Genomic DNA, 14,792 nt, shown 5'->3' with positions numbered 1-14,792 from the left:
GACTTCTCATGATAGGCTAAAGCAGAATCAGATTTATCCACGCTGGCTCTGTGACACATCTCTGATTCACATACTTAGCTAATACCTGACTTTCTAATCAAACCTGGGTATTTGTATGCATACATTAAGGGTAGACAAGTATATTTCCTGTTCTTAGAGTTCTCCTCTGATGATTCACAGTCCCATGAACTCTTCTAAATCTGCAAGAAAAATCTGGGCAGTGCTTCTGTCAGTGTCTGCCGGCCTGCGGAGCGCTGCAGCTCTGCTCCAGTTGGTATGGCTTACTCTTGCTCCTTTTCTGTATGCGGACTGACAAGCATTGGTATCCCTGTTCTTGATATTCCAAACTAGCAAAATATCTTAGAAAATTCTCCAAAACACACACGTACAGAAACATTGCTCTGTTGTTTTTCTAAGTAAACTAACTCATCAGGTCCCATAAAAGTGACAGGAAGATGTCTTCCAAAATGCATAGGATTTGAACTGCTTTTGTAAATTGGAGAAAGACAGACTAGGTGAAGGGTTTCAGCATTTCCCTATTAATATGCTAGTTATGAGAAACTAGGGTCTACTAGAAAACAGGTCTCCACAAGGAATTTTGAACAACCCACACAGACACCAGGCCAATTCATGGTTACTGTTAAAGGCCATTTTTCTTCCTCCTCTTACTCCCATACTACTTCAACTTGGAATAATTCTGAGTATACAGTTGCTAGTCTTCACTTTTTACTCAACATGCTACATGGAAAATAAGATCCAGCCAGCATAAAGATTCTTAAAAAAACCAGCAACATTCAAAATTACTTTCCCTGACAAAAAAGAAAAATGCAACTATTTGTTCACTGTAAAATCAATTTCTAGCTCACTTTCATTTGTCTGCCATAGTTTCACAGCAGTCTTCTATCAAGCTTATAATTAAAAAAAAATAATTGTTCATAACACTGAAAATTTAGCTGACTAAAGTGTTTTTCTAATTAAAATGGTCTTCTGAAATGCCACCTTTCAGCAATGATTAGGTCACAAAGCACCAGACGTTAATACTTTCAGAGGAAATGTCTTACTTGATCACAGCAATGATCACATAGCTCAGAAACAAACATCTCATAGTGACTAAGATCATATGCTTCAGAACATTAAGCAAGAAATCTTGTGGTAGATGGTAATGGAATAATTTGACCACAGTGGAAATGTAATACTTGTCAGACATACACCCTGATGTATGAAGACTTACATCAATTTTCAGGAAATATCTATTATTCCTACTAATTTAACTGCATTTTCTCACTAGAGGTGCCCAAAAATCATCCAGGTTTTTGGATTCTCTGAGATCTTATACTCACTCACATAAGTGTCAGGGAATTCTATAGGTTAATTATGAATTGTATAGGAGTATGTCCTTTTATTGAATTAACACTGCTGCACTAAATTTCTAACAGATATTAAAGCCTCCACATCAGTCTCCTAAGGTGGTGACAATTCGCTCTTTGATCTTGTCTCAGGCAGTGGAAAAAAAACACATGGTCAACACAGCAGATATGAAAGGAGAAAGTAACCCTATGCCTGCAGGCGTAAGTTTAATGTAAACATCACAAGCACAATAATCAACAGTCTTTAACACCTTAGGCTGATTGGGAGTACACTGATTATTGCCAAGCAAATTAGAAGACATGAAACATGCCCTACGGTGAGGAACAGAACAACAACAAAAATAACATTAACAGAGATTATTACTGTACGAAGAAGACACAAAGTTGGCAGATACAAAAGAGAAGTAAATCCTTTTCCTCCAGCTGCTCCTTTCCCAATTTTCATTTGGGATGAAATGAATAGAATATCCTCTAGATCACACCAGGGTGCTATGAACCCAGCAAGCTATCGTCCTCACAGCCCAGAAGACAGCCCACCAGACTGAAACAAAACACCTCCAGGTATTCTAACATGACTCTATACAGTGCAATCTTTACACCTTTTGCACCCCAGGGAACTCGTGGGGAAGTGGAAGAGATTCAATCAACCATTAACCAAGAACTCAAGCTGTCTATTGCTACAATTCTGTGGCTTTTGTACCATTATTAAATCACCCCCAATCTCAGAGCAAGGGGGACAAAGCAGAAAACTGGCATTTTAGCAGGTCACAATGGAAAATCCTCTCAGAGGTATGGCAGATGTTGCTGGCATAAAAAGCAGCTGTCGCCCAGCTGCAGCTCTCCCCACCCAACACTGCCTTTCTTTGCTAACTTCAAGGCACCAGAACATGGCATTTCCTAGAGACCAAATCCCTTGGAGAGGCCCATGAATGGGTTTTGGCAGCAAATAAAAAAGATTATGTTTCTCTGATTGTACGGAAACACTCAAGACATCAGACAACATGACTACTCTAGTAAGAAAGCTCAAATCACCTGCTTACAGTACCCCCATGTACCTTAGATGTCTTATTTACCCCTGCCAGTCACCCAGTTAACCATGCATAGTTCTTACCTTGTAAACTCCTCATGAAGGTTGTTCGGTTCTGATGAGTAGTACTTAATTCGAAAATGCAACGTGTACGGAGGTCCAACTATATATGCAGAGATTTTAAATGGGGGGGGAAACAAGTTTACACTAGTTGCAGTTCTGCTAAGGCACAACAGCCACCACCCCACAACTCAAGAAACCCAAAATGAAGTATGTTTTTCAAATTCTTCGAAGCAGCAAATATTTCATGTTTTTAAATGTAAAAATGCATGCAATAAAAGAAATTAGATGACTATCATACTTTATGAAACTCTAATAATTACATTAATCAAGCAACAGCCTATTTGGCAAACATGTTTTTTTTTTCAAAGAGGTGTGACCCGCAACACGCTGTGAATGACAGCAAGTTCCAGGTACACTGCCCGTTGCTGGGGCAGGGGGAGATGGAAGGGAAAGGGAGGGAGAAAGTGATGCTTCTTGTTACCAGACACAAACACAACTCCAAAAAACCCCACATCCAATATATCAGCTTTCGATTGATACACGTGAATGAGAAAAGGTAAGATAAATAACGTGAAAAGTGCTGGAGAGGACCCTGGAAGGTACCCGTGAGCACAGAAAGCAAACAAATTCCGTGAAGGGGAGTTGCAAGAATGTTGTTTTCTAATGCCAGAAGGTGAATGCTAGGTCTGACTTTCTATGTAACACAGGTAATAAGATGTTACCAAGCCACCATGAAACTGTGACCAATGCATCCTTATCTGCCTAAGCCTCATCTTCCAGACCAACAACCTGCTGGTATATTAAATACCGGAAAAATGATTTTTTCACACTTTTCTAAGGTATTCTGTAACACCACACCAACACAGCATATATGTGCCTATTAATGATCTGTTCTACTAAATTACATGCAGCCAAAACTCTAATAATTAGAGCTTTGACATTGCCTCCAATGGTAGCTCCTAGAACATGGGTTATAGTACCCTAGGCTGACAGTTAGGCACCACTGGTAAGGTCTGTGTCAGTGAGATAATGACTCTTACCTGCCCACTGCTGGGAAAAAAAGAGCAGTGAGCAACACCCATCATGAAAGAGGAACTCTTCTCAAAGCACCTGCTGAATGCAAGGTAAAGAAAAGCATCCTGTTGTGAAACAGACCTTTACAACGCTCACCAAATTGCTTCCCTCTTTGGTGTTCCTCATGGCAGGGCTTGGCCAATTTCTTTTTAAAACAGGCCCTTCACGGATTAAACACAGACAAAACAGTGCAACTAAACTGGTTGAAGGTGTTGCAGAATCGTTTATTTTCCACATTTTAAGACAGATCAAGAAATGGACAAAGCTATCACAGAAAGCGGACCTGCAAATCACTTAAGGTAAAGCAGTCTGATGTGATGAAAAGGTGAGAGAAAGCCAACCACCAAAACCTTACCCAAAGCAGCTACCTTTACCATCTGTTCTAGCAGACCGACACCCACGCACCATGGGGTGAAAGCAAACTGTCCTAAAGGCCTTTGAAGAACTCCACCGTTTACAAAAATCATCTAGATATTTGGATACTTATCAGAAAGACAGCCAAAGCACCACTGAAGCAATCAAGACCCATCTCTGTAAGATCCTGCAGGGGGTCAGCAATTTCCTTGCAAAACGCTGTATTTTGATCTCACAGAAGCGATATTACCAGCTGGCCTATGGCTGTTGCCAACTGCAGTGTATTAACGAAACGTGTTAGTGCCGATGCTGTACTGTACCCAAGCCTGCAACCAGATTATTAGAGATCCAGTGGCAACTTGTCTGCCTTAGCCAATTTCCACAAAAAACTCAGTCACCAAACCCAACCCCTCCACGCAGAATTCCCTTCGATGAAACAGCAGGTATTTCTGCTAGTTTTATTTATAATACACACAAAAAAAGAAGTTAATGGTTACACAATGAAATTTTTTGCGATCACTCTTTGAAAAAAACCTACAAAATCTCTTCTGGATCAGAAGCAGTAACAGAAACCGCGATCTGTGTCCAGGCAACCTGATTTCACAGATCAGACTGAAATTACCTGGCAACCTCCTCTGCCTCAGACAAACAGCACATGTTTAACGAGGGCTACTGAAGGCTGGTTTATTGCTTGTAAGTGCTCTTGCGTTTAGACATGATATAGCCCGCTAATTAGCCATTAAATTAAATCTATTTCCTAAGAAATATTTATTCCATTAAAGGCCATATTTAAACATTCACAATCACATTCAAATACTCCAAGTTCAAATTCTTAAGGAAGTAACAAAATAAACAGGCAGAGACATGGTACTTACTTTTTATTTGCTTCTTAATGAATTTTGAATGGTCCAACCAGTGCTACAAAAAGAAAATCCATATTTAAAAGCAGTTCCATTTCAATATTTTGTTAACACAATAGTCTAATTACAGTAAAATTTAACAGATAAAAATATCTTAAAAGGAAATATTGCCATATTTATTTGCTAAACTTCTACACTTTTGCAAAAGTGTTTATTTGCACATTTACCAACTTACCTTCTTTCATGGTGGAAAACTTGACTTATAAATGTATGTGTACTGCCAGGGAAGTTTCACTCTTCCAGGAAGGAAACCTCAAAACCCGAAGGCACAAAGCAGTGGTGTGTGAGGAAAATACCCTTTTGTCCCCAGGTTTAACTGTTGCCCAAGTGCCCCTGAGGACAGAGGCCAAACCCCTGGGTTTCATTCTTCTTTCACCTCCCCTGTTTAATGGAGACCCTCCTGACCCTGTACTGTCCTGCCTTCCACTGCTCCATAGCCAAGTTTTTTCAAGATAAGGATGAAGACCTAACCTCCACTAAAAGCATTTGGGTAACACTGATGCATAACCCTCTCTCCTTTTTAAACTAACGACAAAAGATCTTGAGGAGATGCAACTATGAGGACAAAAAACCACATGCTTCCCAGCAAAGTTTATGCATTCTTTCATCAGTGCAAGTTGCATCTACAAAACAGTAGCAATAAACACTCTCTGGTGTAAATTTAGCTTAAATCTTTGACTGCCTCTGTGCAATGTCCTACACAAGGCTGCAATCTGATCTGAAGCAAGCCCATGTAAATGCTCCTGTCGCACAAAGGAATAAAACAGTATTTGGACTTCCTTGAAATAAATGTTCTTCTATCTTCATGTATGTATTTATTTTAAAATAATAAACTAGGGACTATGGAACAAAATCTTAGGAGAAAAAACCTCTTCCTTCCTCCCCCCCCATTAAAGCATTCATGCTTTCAGAAAAAGGAGGAACACTGAATGACTACTTATCATTCCACTAACACCACGTTACCACGGCTAAATAAATGCGAAAATTTATTTTTTGAATAGTGATACCGGTATTTATTTACTAAGTATGTCCTAAGCCAAGACAAAAATTTGTCACAGGCACAGACGGGTATCGATCGAAAGTCTGACAACTTACAACCCTTGAGGTAAATAAATCTCACAGAAAAAGGGAGAGAGAGAAAGAGAAGTGGAACAATTATTCTGAAGGTACTTTTATTTGCATGAGACTTGCTAGACTCCCTTAGGTGAGGCTGCCAAGGAATCCATCCTTACAATCTGAGAAATCTCTACCAGAGTGGAAATAAAACATTACAGCAGCTCACACAAATACATTCCTTGGACTTGCAAGTAATTTATCCTGTCTCTACTTTGCTCTCTTATGAAGAATTACCCCAGAAACCACAGTAATTCACAGGAGCTTTGTGAAATTTCAGGTTTTTAAATAAGAAAAAAAAAAATCAACATCAAAACTTTGGGGTTTTTACTGAAATTATGCAAGTCTCTTACTTTCACACCTCCAAGGCAGATTAGTTTTTTACGATTCAAATATCTAGCTACAAAAATGTCTTTCTCCTCAATATTTATTTTAGCTAAAGATAAACTACTCACAAATATACTGATTCCATTAAAAGATAAGCTTAGCTTCATGTTAAATAAAACCAAACATGAATAACATCTGTACTACAGGCAAAAATCTTCCAGTAACTTTTCATCTGTGGTCATGCTCATACCATGTTCAGAAACAAGTACCACACACCTTGAACTACAATAATTCCAAGGGAAATAACAGCTGATAGGCCCAACCTTGGAACGTGGTGTTCTAGGTGTATTAAAACTCAAATAACAGCAAGTTTCAAACTGATTATTCACAAGTGTAAATAACTCAAAGAAGGTTTAAAGATAACTAACAAGACTCCAGGAACTACTTCCGCAGATGGTTAAATGAGAATAAAGCCTAGACAGAAAACTATCATTCATTCTCCAGGAGATAAAAGACAGCAAGCATTAAACTCATCTCTCTTCAGAAGCAAGAATGAGCTGCCGTTTCACCCCCACCCCACATTGCACATCATGGCTATGTGCGATGTGGCCACCACACAGCTCACAAAATAAAAATACAGGTGTAGGACATGGACTGGCTGTGTTATCAGCCCAGAGCTCCCAGGCCTGGCAGTCTTCATGCAGGTTTGTGAACCAACACCAATCTAAAAGTCAGATATTCTGTGCAACTTCTGTGAAAATCAGGCTGAATTTCAACAGGACTTCTTCACACTGGAAATCACACCAGCTTTCCAGATGTCCTTCTGAGCTCAAAAAATTTTGCCATCCCCTTCCTCTCTTTCACTTAAACTGTTGAGACAGTTATGTAAGCTGAACACAGTATGTGTATCAAGAAAAGCTAGTCTTGTCTTGTGGGGCAATGAAGGCTACAAGTGACAGCTCTGAAGTCTTGAACACTTTGAAGGTGTAGAAAGTGATGCCAAAAACACTTGTCAATGAAGCAGAGGACAGACTCCAAAAATTGAGTTTTAGATTTCACAGGATTCTAGCTAAAGCCAAAAAAAGGTTTGAGCTTGGCTACATACTGCTTGCTGACTCAAGAACAGGAAAGTGAAAGCAATGAATTTAAGTCTCGCTAGGAAGCCGAATAAAAGCAGAGGGGACTTGTGAGCTATGACTGTAGCTCTGCCTATCTTGTGCTCTGGCTAAACAACTGTACATCATTTTAGGATCCCAGCTCATCAAAGAAACTTAACTATGGATCTCTCAGTGTAGGACAAAGGCTGACTACAGTAATTTCAACTACAAAATGCCACATTCCTCATATCCAGTCTGAACTCAGAAGGATCAGCGCAGAACAAGGAGGAGAAAAGGGTTTAGGACTGTGTTATGATAAGAAGATAGTATCTAAGCTACTTTGCCCACAGTAAGGGGAAAAAAAAACCCAAACCTGGTCACACTGCAGTTAATCAAGATTCTGTGACTACTTTAGAATAGAACAGAATAAATAGTTCAGCTGGAAGGGACCTACAATGATCATCTGTCTACCAACCGCCCGTCCACATTATCAAGGGCATTGTCAAATGCCTCTTAAACACTGGCAGGCTTGGGTTCACCTCTCTAGGAAGCCTGTTCCAGTGTTTGACCACCCTCTCACTAAAGAAATGCTTTGTAATGTCCAGTCTGAACTTCCCCTGGCGCAGCTCTGAATCATTCCCACATTGTCCCATCACTGAATCCCAGGGAGAAGAGACCAGCACTGCATTCTCCACTTCCCCTCCTCAGGAAGCTGTAGAGAGCAATGATGTTGCTCCTTTAATCCTGTCAGGCAAACTGGAAGTTCAAAACCTGGATTAACTTCCATTTATTCCTGTTTAACCCCAGTACAATTTCTTTGCTTTGCCAAATGAATAATGTTTCCTATGGTATTAACTGACATAAAACCGTAGTCACTAGCTGGGATTCATGTGTTGAAAACTCACACCTATCAATTCCACATGAAAGAAACACCATTTTTAAAACAGATTTCTTAAAATTCTGGAAACACAAATCTATCTTCGCATGCTCTCCTGTTGTTCACTCACATTAACTGAAGAAGACAAATATAAGTACCTCAACACTTTGTAAGTGATAGTAACCAATATTTTCTCAAACTAGTCACGCAGCAAGGGAAAGACGTATTTGTGTCATGATAAAGCAGATAAAGTATAGCTACTGGAGCCATCTACGTAAGGACCCCAGTGACTACCGAATGAAGACTGAAGGGGGATTACAACAAGTTGATGCAAATTCCACCACCTCTCTACTTGCTATGTAAAAGAATGAAAAATCCTAGTCTTGATCTATACAGCCCTCAAAGGTGACCTGAAAAAAAAAATTGCGTTTAAGCCTTTTTGGTTGCCTTGCTTTGCTAGTTTTAAATGCATGAAGAATGTCTTCAATAGACTGTTTTCCCTTATGCTTTTTTATATACTTAAGTAATATAAGTTACTCTCTCAGTAAGAGAAAGCCATTCTTACTGGAAGTTTTATTTGCTTTCTGAAAAATGATGCTTACATGCTTTCAAGCCTTACCTGGAGGTACAGGAGGGGAAACCATGATAAATGCTCAGATTCAGAAAAGAAGACATGCTAAACAAAAGCTGGCACCTTTAAAACCAAAAGCCAATTATCACTTCAACTGTCTTGCTGTCTGATTTCTTAGGTACCTGAATTGCAGAATCACAGAATCGCAGGGGTTGGAAGGGACCTCTGGAGATCATCCTGTCCAACCCCCCTGCTTGAGCAGGCACACCCAGAGCAGGGGGCACAGTAACGCAGCCAGGCAGGTTTTGAATGTCTCCAGGGAAGGAGACTCCACAACCTCCCTTGGACAGCCTGTGCCCCTGCTCTGGCACCCTCACAGGAAAGAAGTTTCTTCTCATATTCAGTTGGAACTTCCTGTGTTCCAACTTGTGCCCATTGCCCCATGGCCTGTCCTTGGGCACTATTGAAAAGAGTCCAGTTCCATCGTCTTGACACCCACCCTTTAGATATTTATAGGTATTGATGAGATCCCCCCTCAGTCTTCTCTTCTCCAGGCTGAACAGACCCAAGTCTCTCAGCCTTTCCTCATAAGGCGGATGCTCCAGTCCCCTGATCATCTGGGTAGCTCTCCACTGGACTTGCTCGAGCAGTTCCCTGTCCTTCTTAATCTGGGGGACCCAAAACTGGACACAGCACTCCAAATGTGATCTCACTAAGGCAGAGTAGAGGGGGAGGATAACCTCTTTTGATCTGCTGGCCACACTGCTTTTAATGCATCCCAGGAAACCATTGGCCTTCTTGGCCACCAGCACTTCCAGGTCCTCCTCAACAGAGCCGCAAACAGAATCCTACCAAACTGTCTGCCATTAGCCACATGGCCACCTACGGCAGAGAGGATAAAAACGTATGTAACACATGGGAGAAAGGAACCACTGGAAGCAAGTCAATAAAAACCCTACCCACCAAAACATTGTTTGGGGATTTCTCTACATGTTTAATGTTAAAAAGTAACAAAGGAAAAAAAACCCTTTCCTCTTTTCTTCTGAAGGTTACCTTTTAAATATTATTACAGTAGTAACAGAAACCAAATGAGAATTGGGGTCACATAGAAACTCTGGCACTACACAAGCATATACTTAGAAATGGTATAAGCTCTCAAGAGTTCACAGCTTAAAACAATGAGAAGATTGTTCTTTACACTCATATAAGTCTCTTTGATCCATCCTAGAAAGTTATGTTCTTCTTGAAAATGTAGATGCAGAGAAAAACTGCTTTTAGATAAATTGTTCAGATAGAACTCAAGATTTAATGAACACAAGGGGTGGTACTAGTTAGTATTTTCAATAGGAAGCAGGGTGATGGGACACAGTGCACCTCCATAGGATTACTAATGACTCTGAACTGCAGAGAGGGAGAGAGCTGAGACACCAAAAGGCATTCCTGTACTGGCTGGAGAAATTATTTAAATAAGGATTCTGCGAGATCAATACGGACAATTATAGCACTCCCAAATTACAAGCTGAGCCCCAATGGAGAGGGGAGGAGAGTGCCTGGCTTCTATTGGGCTGCTGTGCCAGGGTGACAGGTGGAGACTCTCAGGTCCTTGGGGCCTGGAGGTGGGGGTTTTTCGTTCTGAGGACAAGAAGCCTAACCAAGAGGTGACTGAAGATTAAGCCAGATCCTCTGCAGCAGTGCACGATAAACAACAACAGACCAAGCAAAGAAGTTAGAGACTTTGTGTGGTGGGTTGACCTTGGCTGGCCACCAGGAGCCCACCAAGCCACCCCATCACGCCCATCCTCAGCTGGACAGGGGGAGTAAATACTGTGACAGGCTCGTAGGTCAAGATAAGGCCAGGGATACCACTCAGCAATTACCGTCACAGGCAAAACAGACTCAACTTGGGGAAATTAATTTAACTTATTAACAATCAAATTGGAGTAGAATAATGAGAAATAAGAACAAATCTTAAAACACCGTCCCCCACTTCTCCCTTCTTCCCAGCCTCAACTTCACTGCCGATTTCTCTACCTCCTCCCCTGCAGCAGTGCAGCGGGACAGGGAATGGGGATTGTGGTCAGTGCATCACACAATGTCTCTGCCGCTCTGTCCTCTTCACACTCTTCCCCTACTCCAGCATAGGGTCACTCCCATGGGAGACAGTCCTCCATGAACTTCTCCAACATGAATCCTTCCCACAGGCTGCAGTTCTTCAGAAACTGCTCCAGCGTGGGTCCATTCCACGGGGTGCAGCCCTTCAAGAACAGACTGTTCCACTGTGGGTCCCCCACCGGGTCATAAGTCCTGCCAGCAAACCTGCTCCAGCATGGGCTCCTCTCTCCATGGGGCCACAGGTCCTGCCAGGAGCCTGCTCCAGTGCAGGCTTCCCATGGGGTCACAGCCTCCTTCAGGTATCCGCCTGCTCCGGCGTGGGGTCCTCCACGGGCATCAGGCGGATAGGTGCTCCACTGTGGACCTCCATGGGCTACAGGGGAACAACCCTAGTCACCACGGGCTGCAGGGGAATCTCTGCTCTGGTGCCTGGAGCACCTCCCACCCCTCCCTTCTTCACTGTCCTTGGTGTCTGCAGAGTTGTTGCTCTCACATATTCTCACTCCTTTCTCTAAGTTGCTGTTGCGCAGCAGTTTTTACCTCTTCTTAAATATGTTACCACAGAGGCACTACCAACAATGCTGATGGGCTCAGCTTTAGCCGGCGGTGGGTCTGTCTTGCAGCCAGCTAGAACTGGCTCTGTCTAACATGGGGACAGATTCTGTCATCTTCTATCAGAAGCAGCCCCTACAGCCCACTGCTACCAAAACCTTACCAAGCAAACCCAATACATTTGGAGAAGCAGTTCTGCCAGGAAAAGTGCTGGATTTCACCCTTAAAAGTATCTTCTAGCTGCTTCATTGGGAGTCCTTTTCAGGAATGGGCAATAAACAGCAACAAAACCCCCAAACAGTAAACCAACAAAAAAAAAAAAAAACCACTCAGTAAAAATGCTTTCCTCTCTTATTTAGCCCTTTGGTGACTGCATCTGGACTCCAGTCTCCCCTCCTGGTCTCCCCAGCCCAGGAAAGGCACTGATAAGTGTTGTGTGGGCCCAGCGCAGGGTCTTTGGGATGGTGAGGGACTGGGGCACATGAGGGCAGGCTGAGGGAGATGCCTCTGGTCTGTATCGAGATTGAAGGATCAGGGGTGAAACTGACTGGTGACTTCAGCTGCCTGCTGCGAGGCCGTAGAGAAGATGAAGACTAACTCTTCTGAGAGGTGCTCCCTGGTGGAAGGATGAGTGGCACCAGACCCAGGAGAAATCCCAGCTAGACAAAAAGAAAAGATTGTCACCATGAGGCTGCTCAGAAAAAGCACAGGCGCCCAGAGGGACTGGGGAGCTGCTGGCCTTGAGGATATGCAAACACAACTGAACAAAGCCCTGAGAAAACAGATCCAACTGGGGCTGCTTTGAGCAGGAGCTTGCGCACCCCCTTCAACAGACAAGTTTTGGAGGCATCTTTCAGGATGCTTGCTGCTCTACAATCTCACCTACCCGACTTGGAGGGGAGGGGGGGAAGGAAGAAAAAAAAAAAAAAAAAAGAATGCACCTTCTGCTCATAGCGTATTTACATCACAAGACCAAGCTGGGATAAAGGAGGTGAACAGTTTGTGTTTTCACTCAGATGAGACCTACTTTTCCTAAAATACTGGCAGGATCTTACAACTAAGATTGTTAGCTATAGAACTAACTACAGTAGTAGAAACAAAAGTTTCAGGCTCAGTGGCTCAATCTTGTTTTAGACCCTCCTCAGATACTGCTGCCACCATCTTGTTGAATGGAGTCCAGGCACGGTAATGTAGTGCCATGTCAGCACTGCTGGAGGCGTCAGGGGCAACCTGATCAAAGTGCAGTTATATCGGTTTTCTAAGTTGGCTCTGCTCTGAACAAGGCACTGGACTAGCTGACTGCCACCAGCCCCTTTCAACCGACATTATTCTGTTTGTTACCAGTTGTACAGGAATGAAACCAGCAGTTCGCACACCAAGTTCTCTCCTGCCCTGTGAAGAAAGGCAGCTACCTCCCACAAGTTAGAAGCAGTGGGATGGTGCAAGCCATGCTGTCCAGTGGCAGAAGGGCAGATGGAACTCTGGTAAGAAAGCTCTGGGTTGGGATCTTGGGAAGTACAAGGCTATAGACGCTATATATGCTAACTCCTGAGCCCTGAGGACACCAACAGGCCTTAATGGCTCTACCAGCCCTATCTGGGACCTCCAGTCACATATCCTGTGGTGTTCATTAAAGCCTTGCCTGTCCCAGCCTGAGTTTGCACAGAGCCATCTGAGAAGCATCCTGATACGTGATGTGGTTTATCTGCAGTCCAGATAAACTACACATGAATAATGGAGAGCTATATGAACATCCTTCAAGACCATTATCCCAGAGCACACAACAGGAGGTGGAGGGTGGTCCCTGTGGCCCAGGGGCAGCCTTTCTCTCAGGCAAGCAACACTGCAGGTGGGAGCAAGCCCCAGGAAAGGGGCCCTCAGCCCCCACCATCCTCCTCTTTCTCCCACATTTGGGCATCTTTCAGGCCACAGGCCCCCCACGCCCAAACCCCCCATATTTGGCCACACACATCGGCCACCATCACAATCAACATCACAACAGCCTCCTGCTGCGACCAGCCACCTCACTGTTGCTTGGGACCTATAAAAACAGGGCCCCCTGCAGCTGGCCCACAGTTCGCCGAGCTTTCAAGCCCTTGGAGGTCAAGCATGCTTGGAAGGAAGACGAGCCAGAACAGCAAGGTGGAGGGCTGCCCACCTCTACGTGGGATGCCACAGAGCCACTGCCCACAACCACAGAGGAGGAAGGCTTCTCCCAGGAATGTGAAGAAGGGGAGGAACACCACCACCCATCATGGCATGAGCACAATCAACCTTGTTTCTGGGATCAATTGCATGCACTGCATGGCTCCAGGCCCATCAGGGAAAAGCGTGGAGCCCAGACATGTCAAACCACTGAAGAACAAAGTGCAGCCCATGGGTGTCAGTCCACCAAGGCATGGTGTGTGGCCAATGGCTGTCAGTCTGCTAGACAACAGCATGAAGTCCATGGAGGTGGATCCACCTCAAGACCAGCCCATGGGTGTCAGTCCACCAAGACATGGCGTGTGGCCAATGGCTGTCAATCTGCTAGACAACAGCATGGAGCCCATGGAGGTGGATCCACCTCAAGACCAAGGAGAACCAATGGAAGTAGGTCTACCTGCCACAGGGATGACCTACCACTACACTAGGTTCTCACCAGCTCTTTCTGTGAGATCGCAACACCGGCATCACAGGAGTGCTGGACTGGCTCCTTTTCAGCAGCCTAGACTCCACACCCAACATTAGCTGGGAGAAGACAAACTCTATAGACATCTTGCAGGCTCACCTGAAACATATCCCACCAATAAACAGTTCTTTTGTTGATTGTCAGGGGTTGCGTGGGCCCTTCTTTCTCATCTCATCCCCCCGCCCCTTGTGACGAGGTGCTATCTCCTCTGCACCGAGACTCAAGGGAGAGGAGAGGGCCTGGCTTCCGTCGAGCTGCTGCCTTGCCCAGATGGGAAGGGACAACCCCATCAGCTGTTCTGTGTTTATACCCCACGCCTCCTGCTCCCACCTCCCAGTCAGGCTGGTAACCTAGTGAACTGACAAGGAGTTTATTTCTCTACAGCATTTTTAAAAAAAAAATCTGACGACTACTTTTAAGTTTCCATAAATGGCAAAGGCACACAAGACTTCTCCATAGGATTATGTTCTCTATGGAGAAATCTGTACTTGCACTGAAAGAAAGCTTTTGCGGTCCACTAGCAGATGGCATAGAGGCATTAATAATGATCTTAGAAGTGCAGGTAAATAATATGACATGAGCTGAAAACAGTCTCTCTCACATTCCTAGAGTACAGAAGTTCCCAAACACACTACTAACATCTGGCTGGTACCATGAATAGAGGCAG

General features: G+C 43.7%; 1 protein-coding gene across 6 annotated transcripts in view; it reads right to left on the bottom strand.

The window, feature by feature from the left end:
* EPB41L4B (erythrocyte membrane protein band 4.1 like 4B) overlaps positions 1–14,792 on the bottom strand; it is a 191,017-nt gene that overhangs the window by 108,215 nt on the left and 68,010 nt on the right. For all 6 annotated transcript variants that reach the window (XM_064443262.1, XM_064443263.1, XM_064443267.1 and 3 more), the window contains 2 exons: positions 4,761–4,803; positions 2,479–2,557 (listed from right to left, as the gene is read on the bottom strand). In XM_064443262.1, the coding sequence (XP_064299332.1) occupies positions 2,479–2,557; positions 4,761–4,803 (122 nt within the window). The remainder of the gene's footprint in view (positions 1–2,478; positions 2,558–4,760; positions 4,804–14,792) is intronic.

The sequence above is a fragment of the Phalacrocorax carbo genome, chromosome 2 (assembly GCF_963921805.1).
Source record: "Phalacrocorax carbo chromosome 2, bPhaCar2.1, whole genome shotgun sequence".
NCBI classification, from domain to species: domain Eukaryota; kingdom Metazoa; phylum Chordata; class Aves; order Suliformes; family Phalacrocoracidae; genus Phalacrocorax; species Phalacrocorax carbo.
This window is presented reverse-complemented; position numbering and strand designations above follow the sequence as displayed.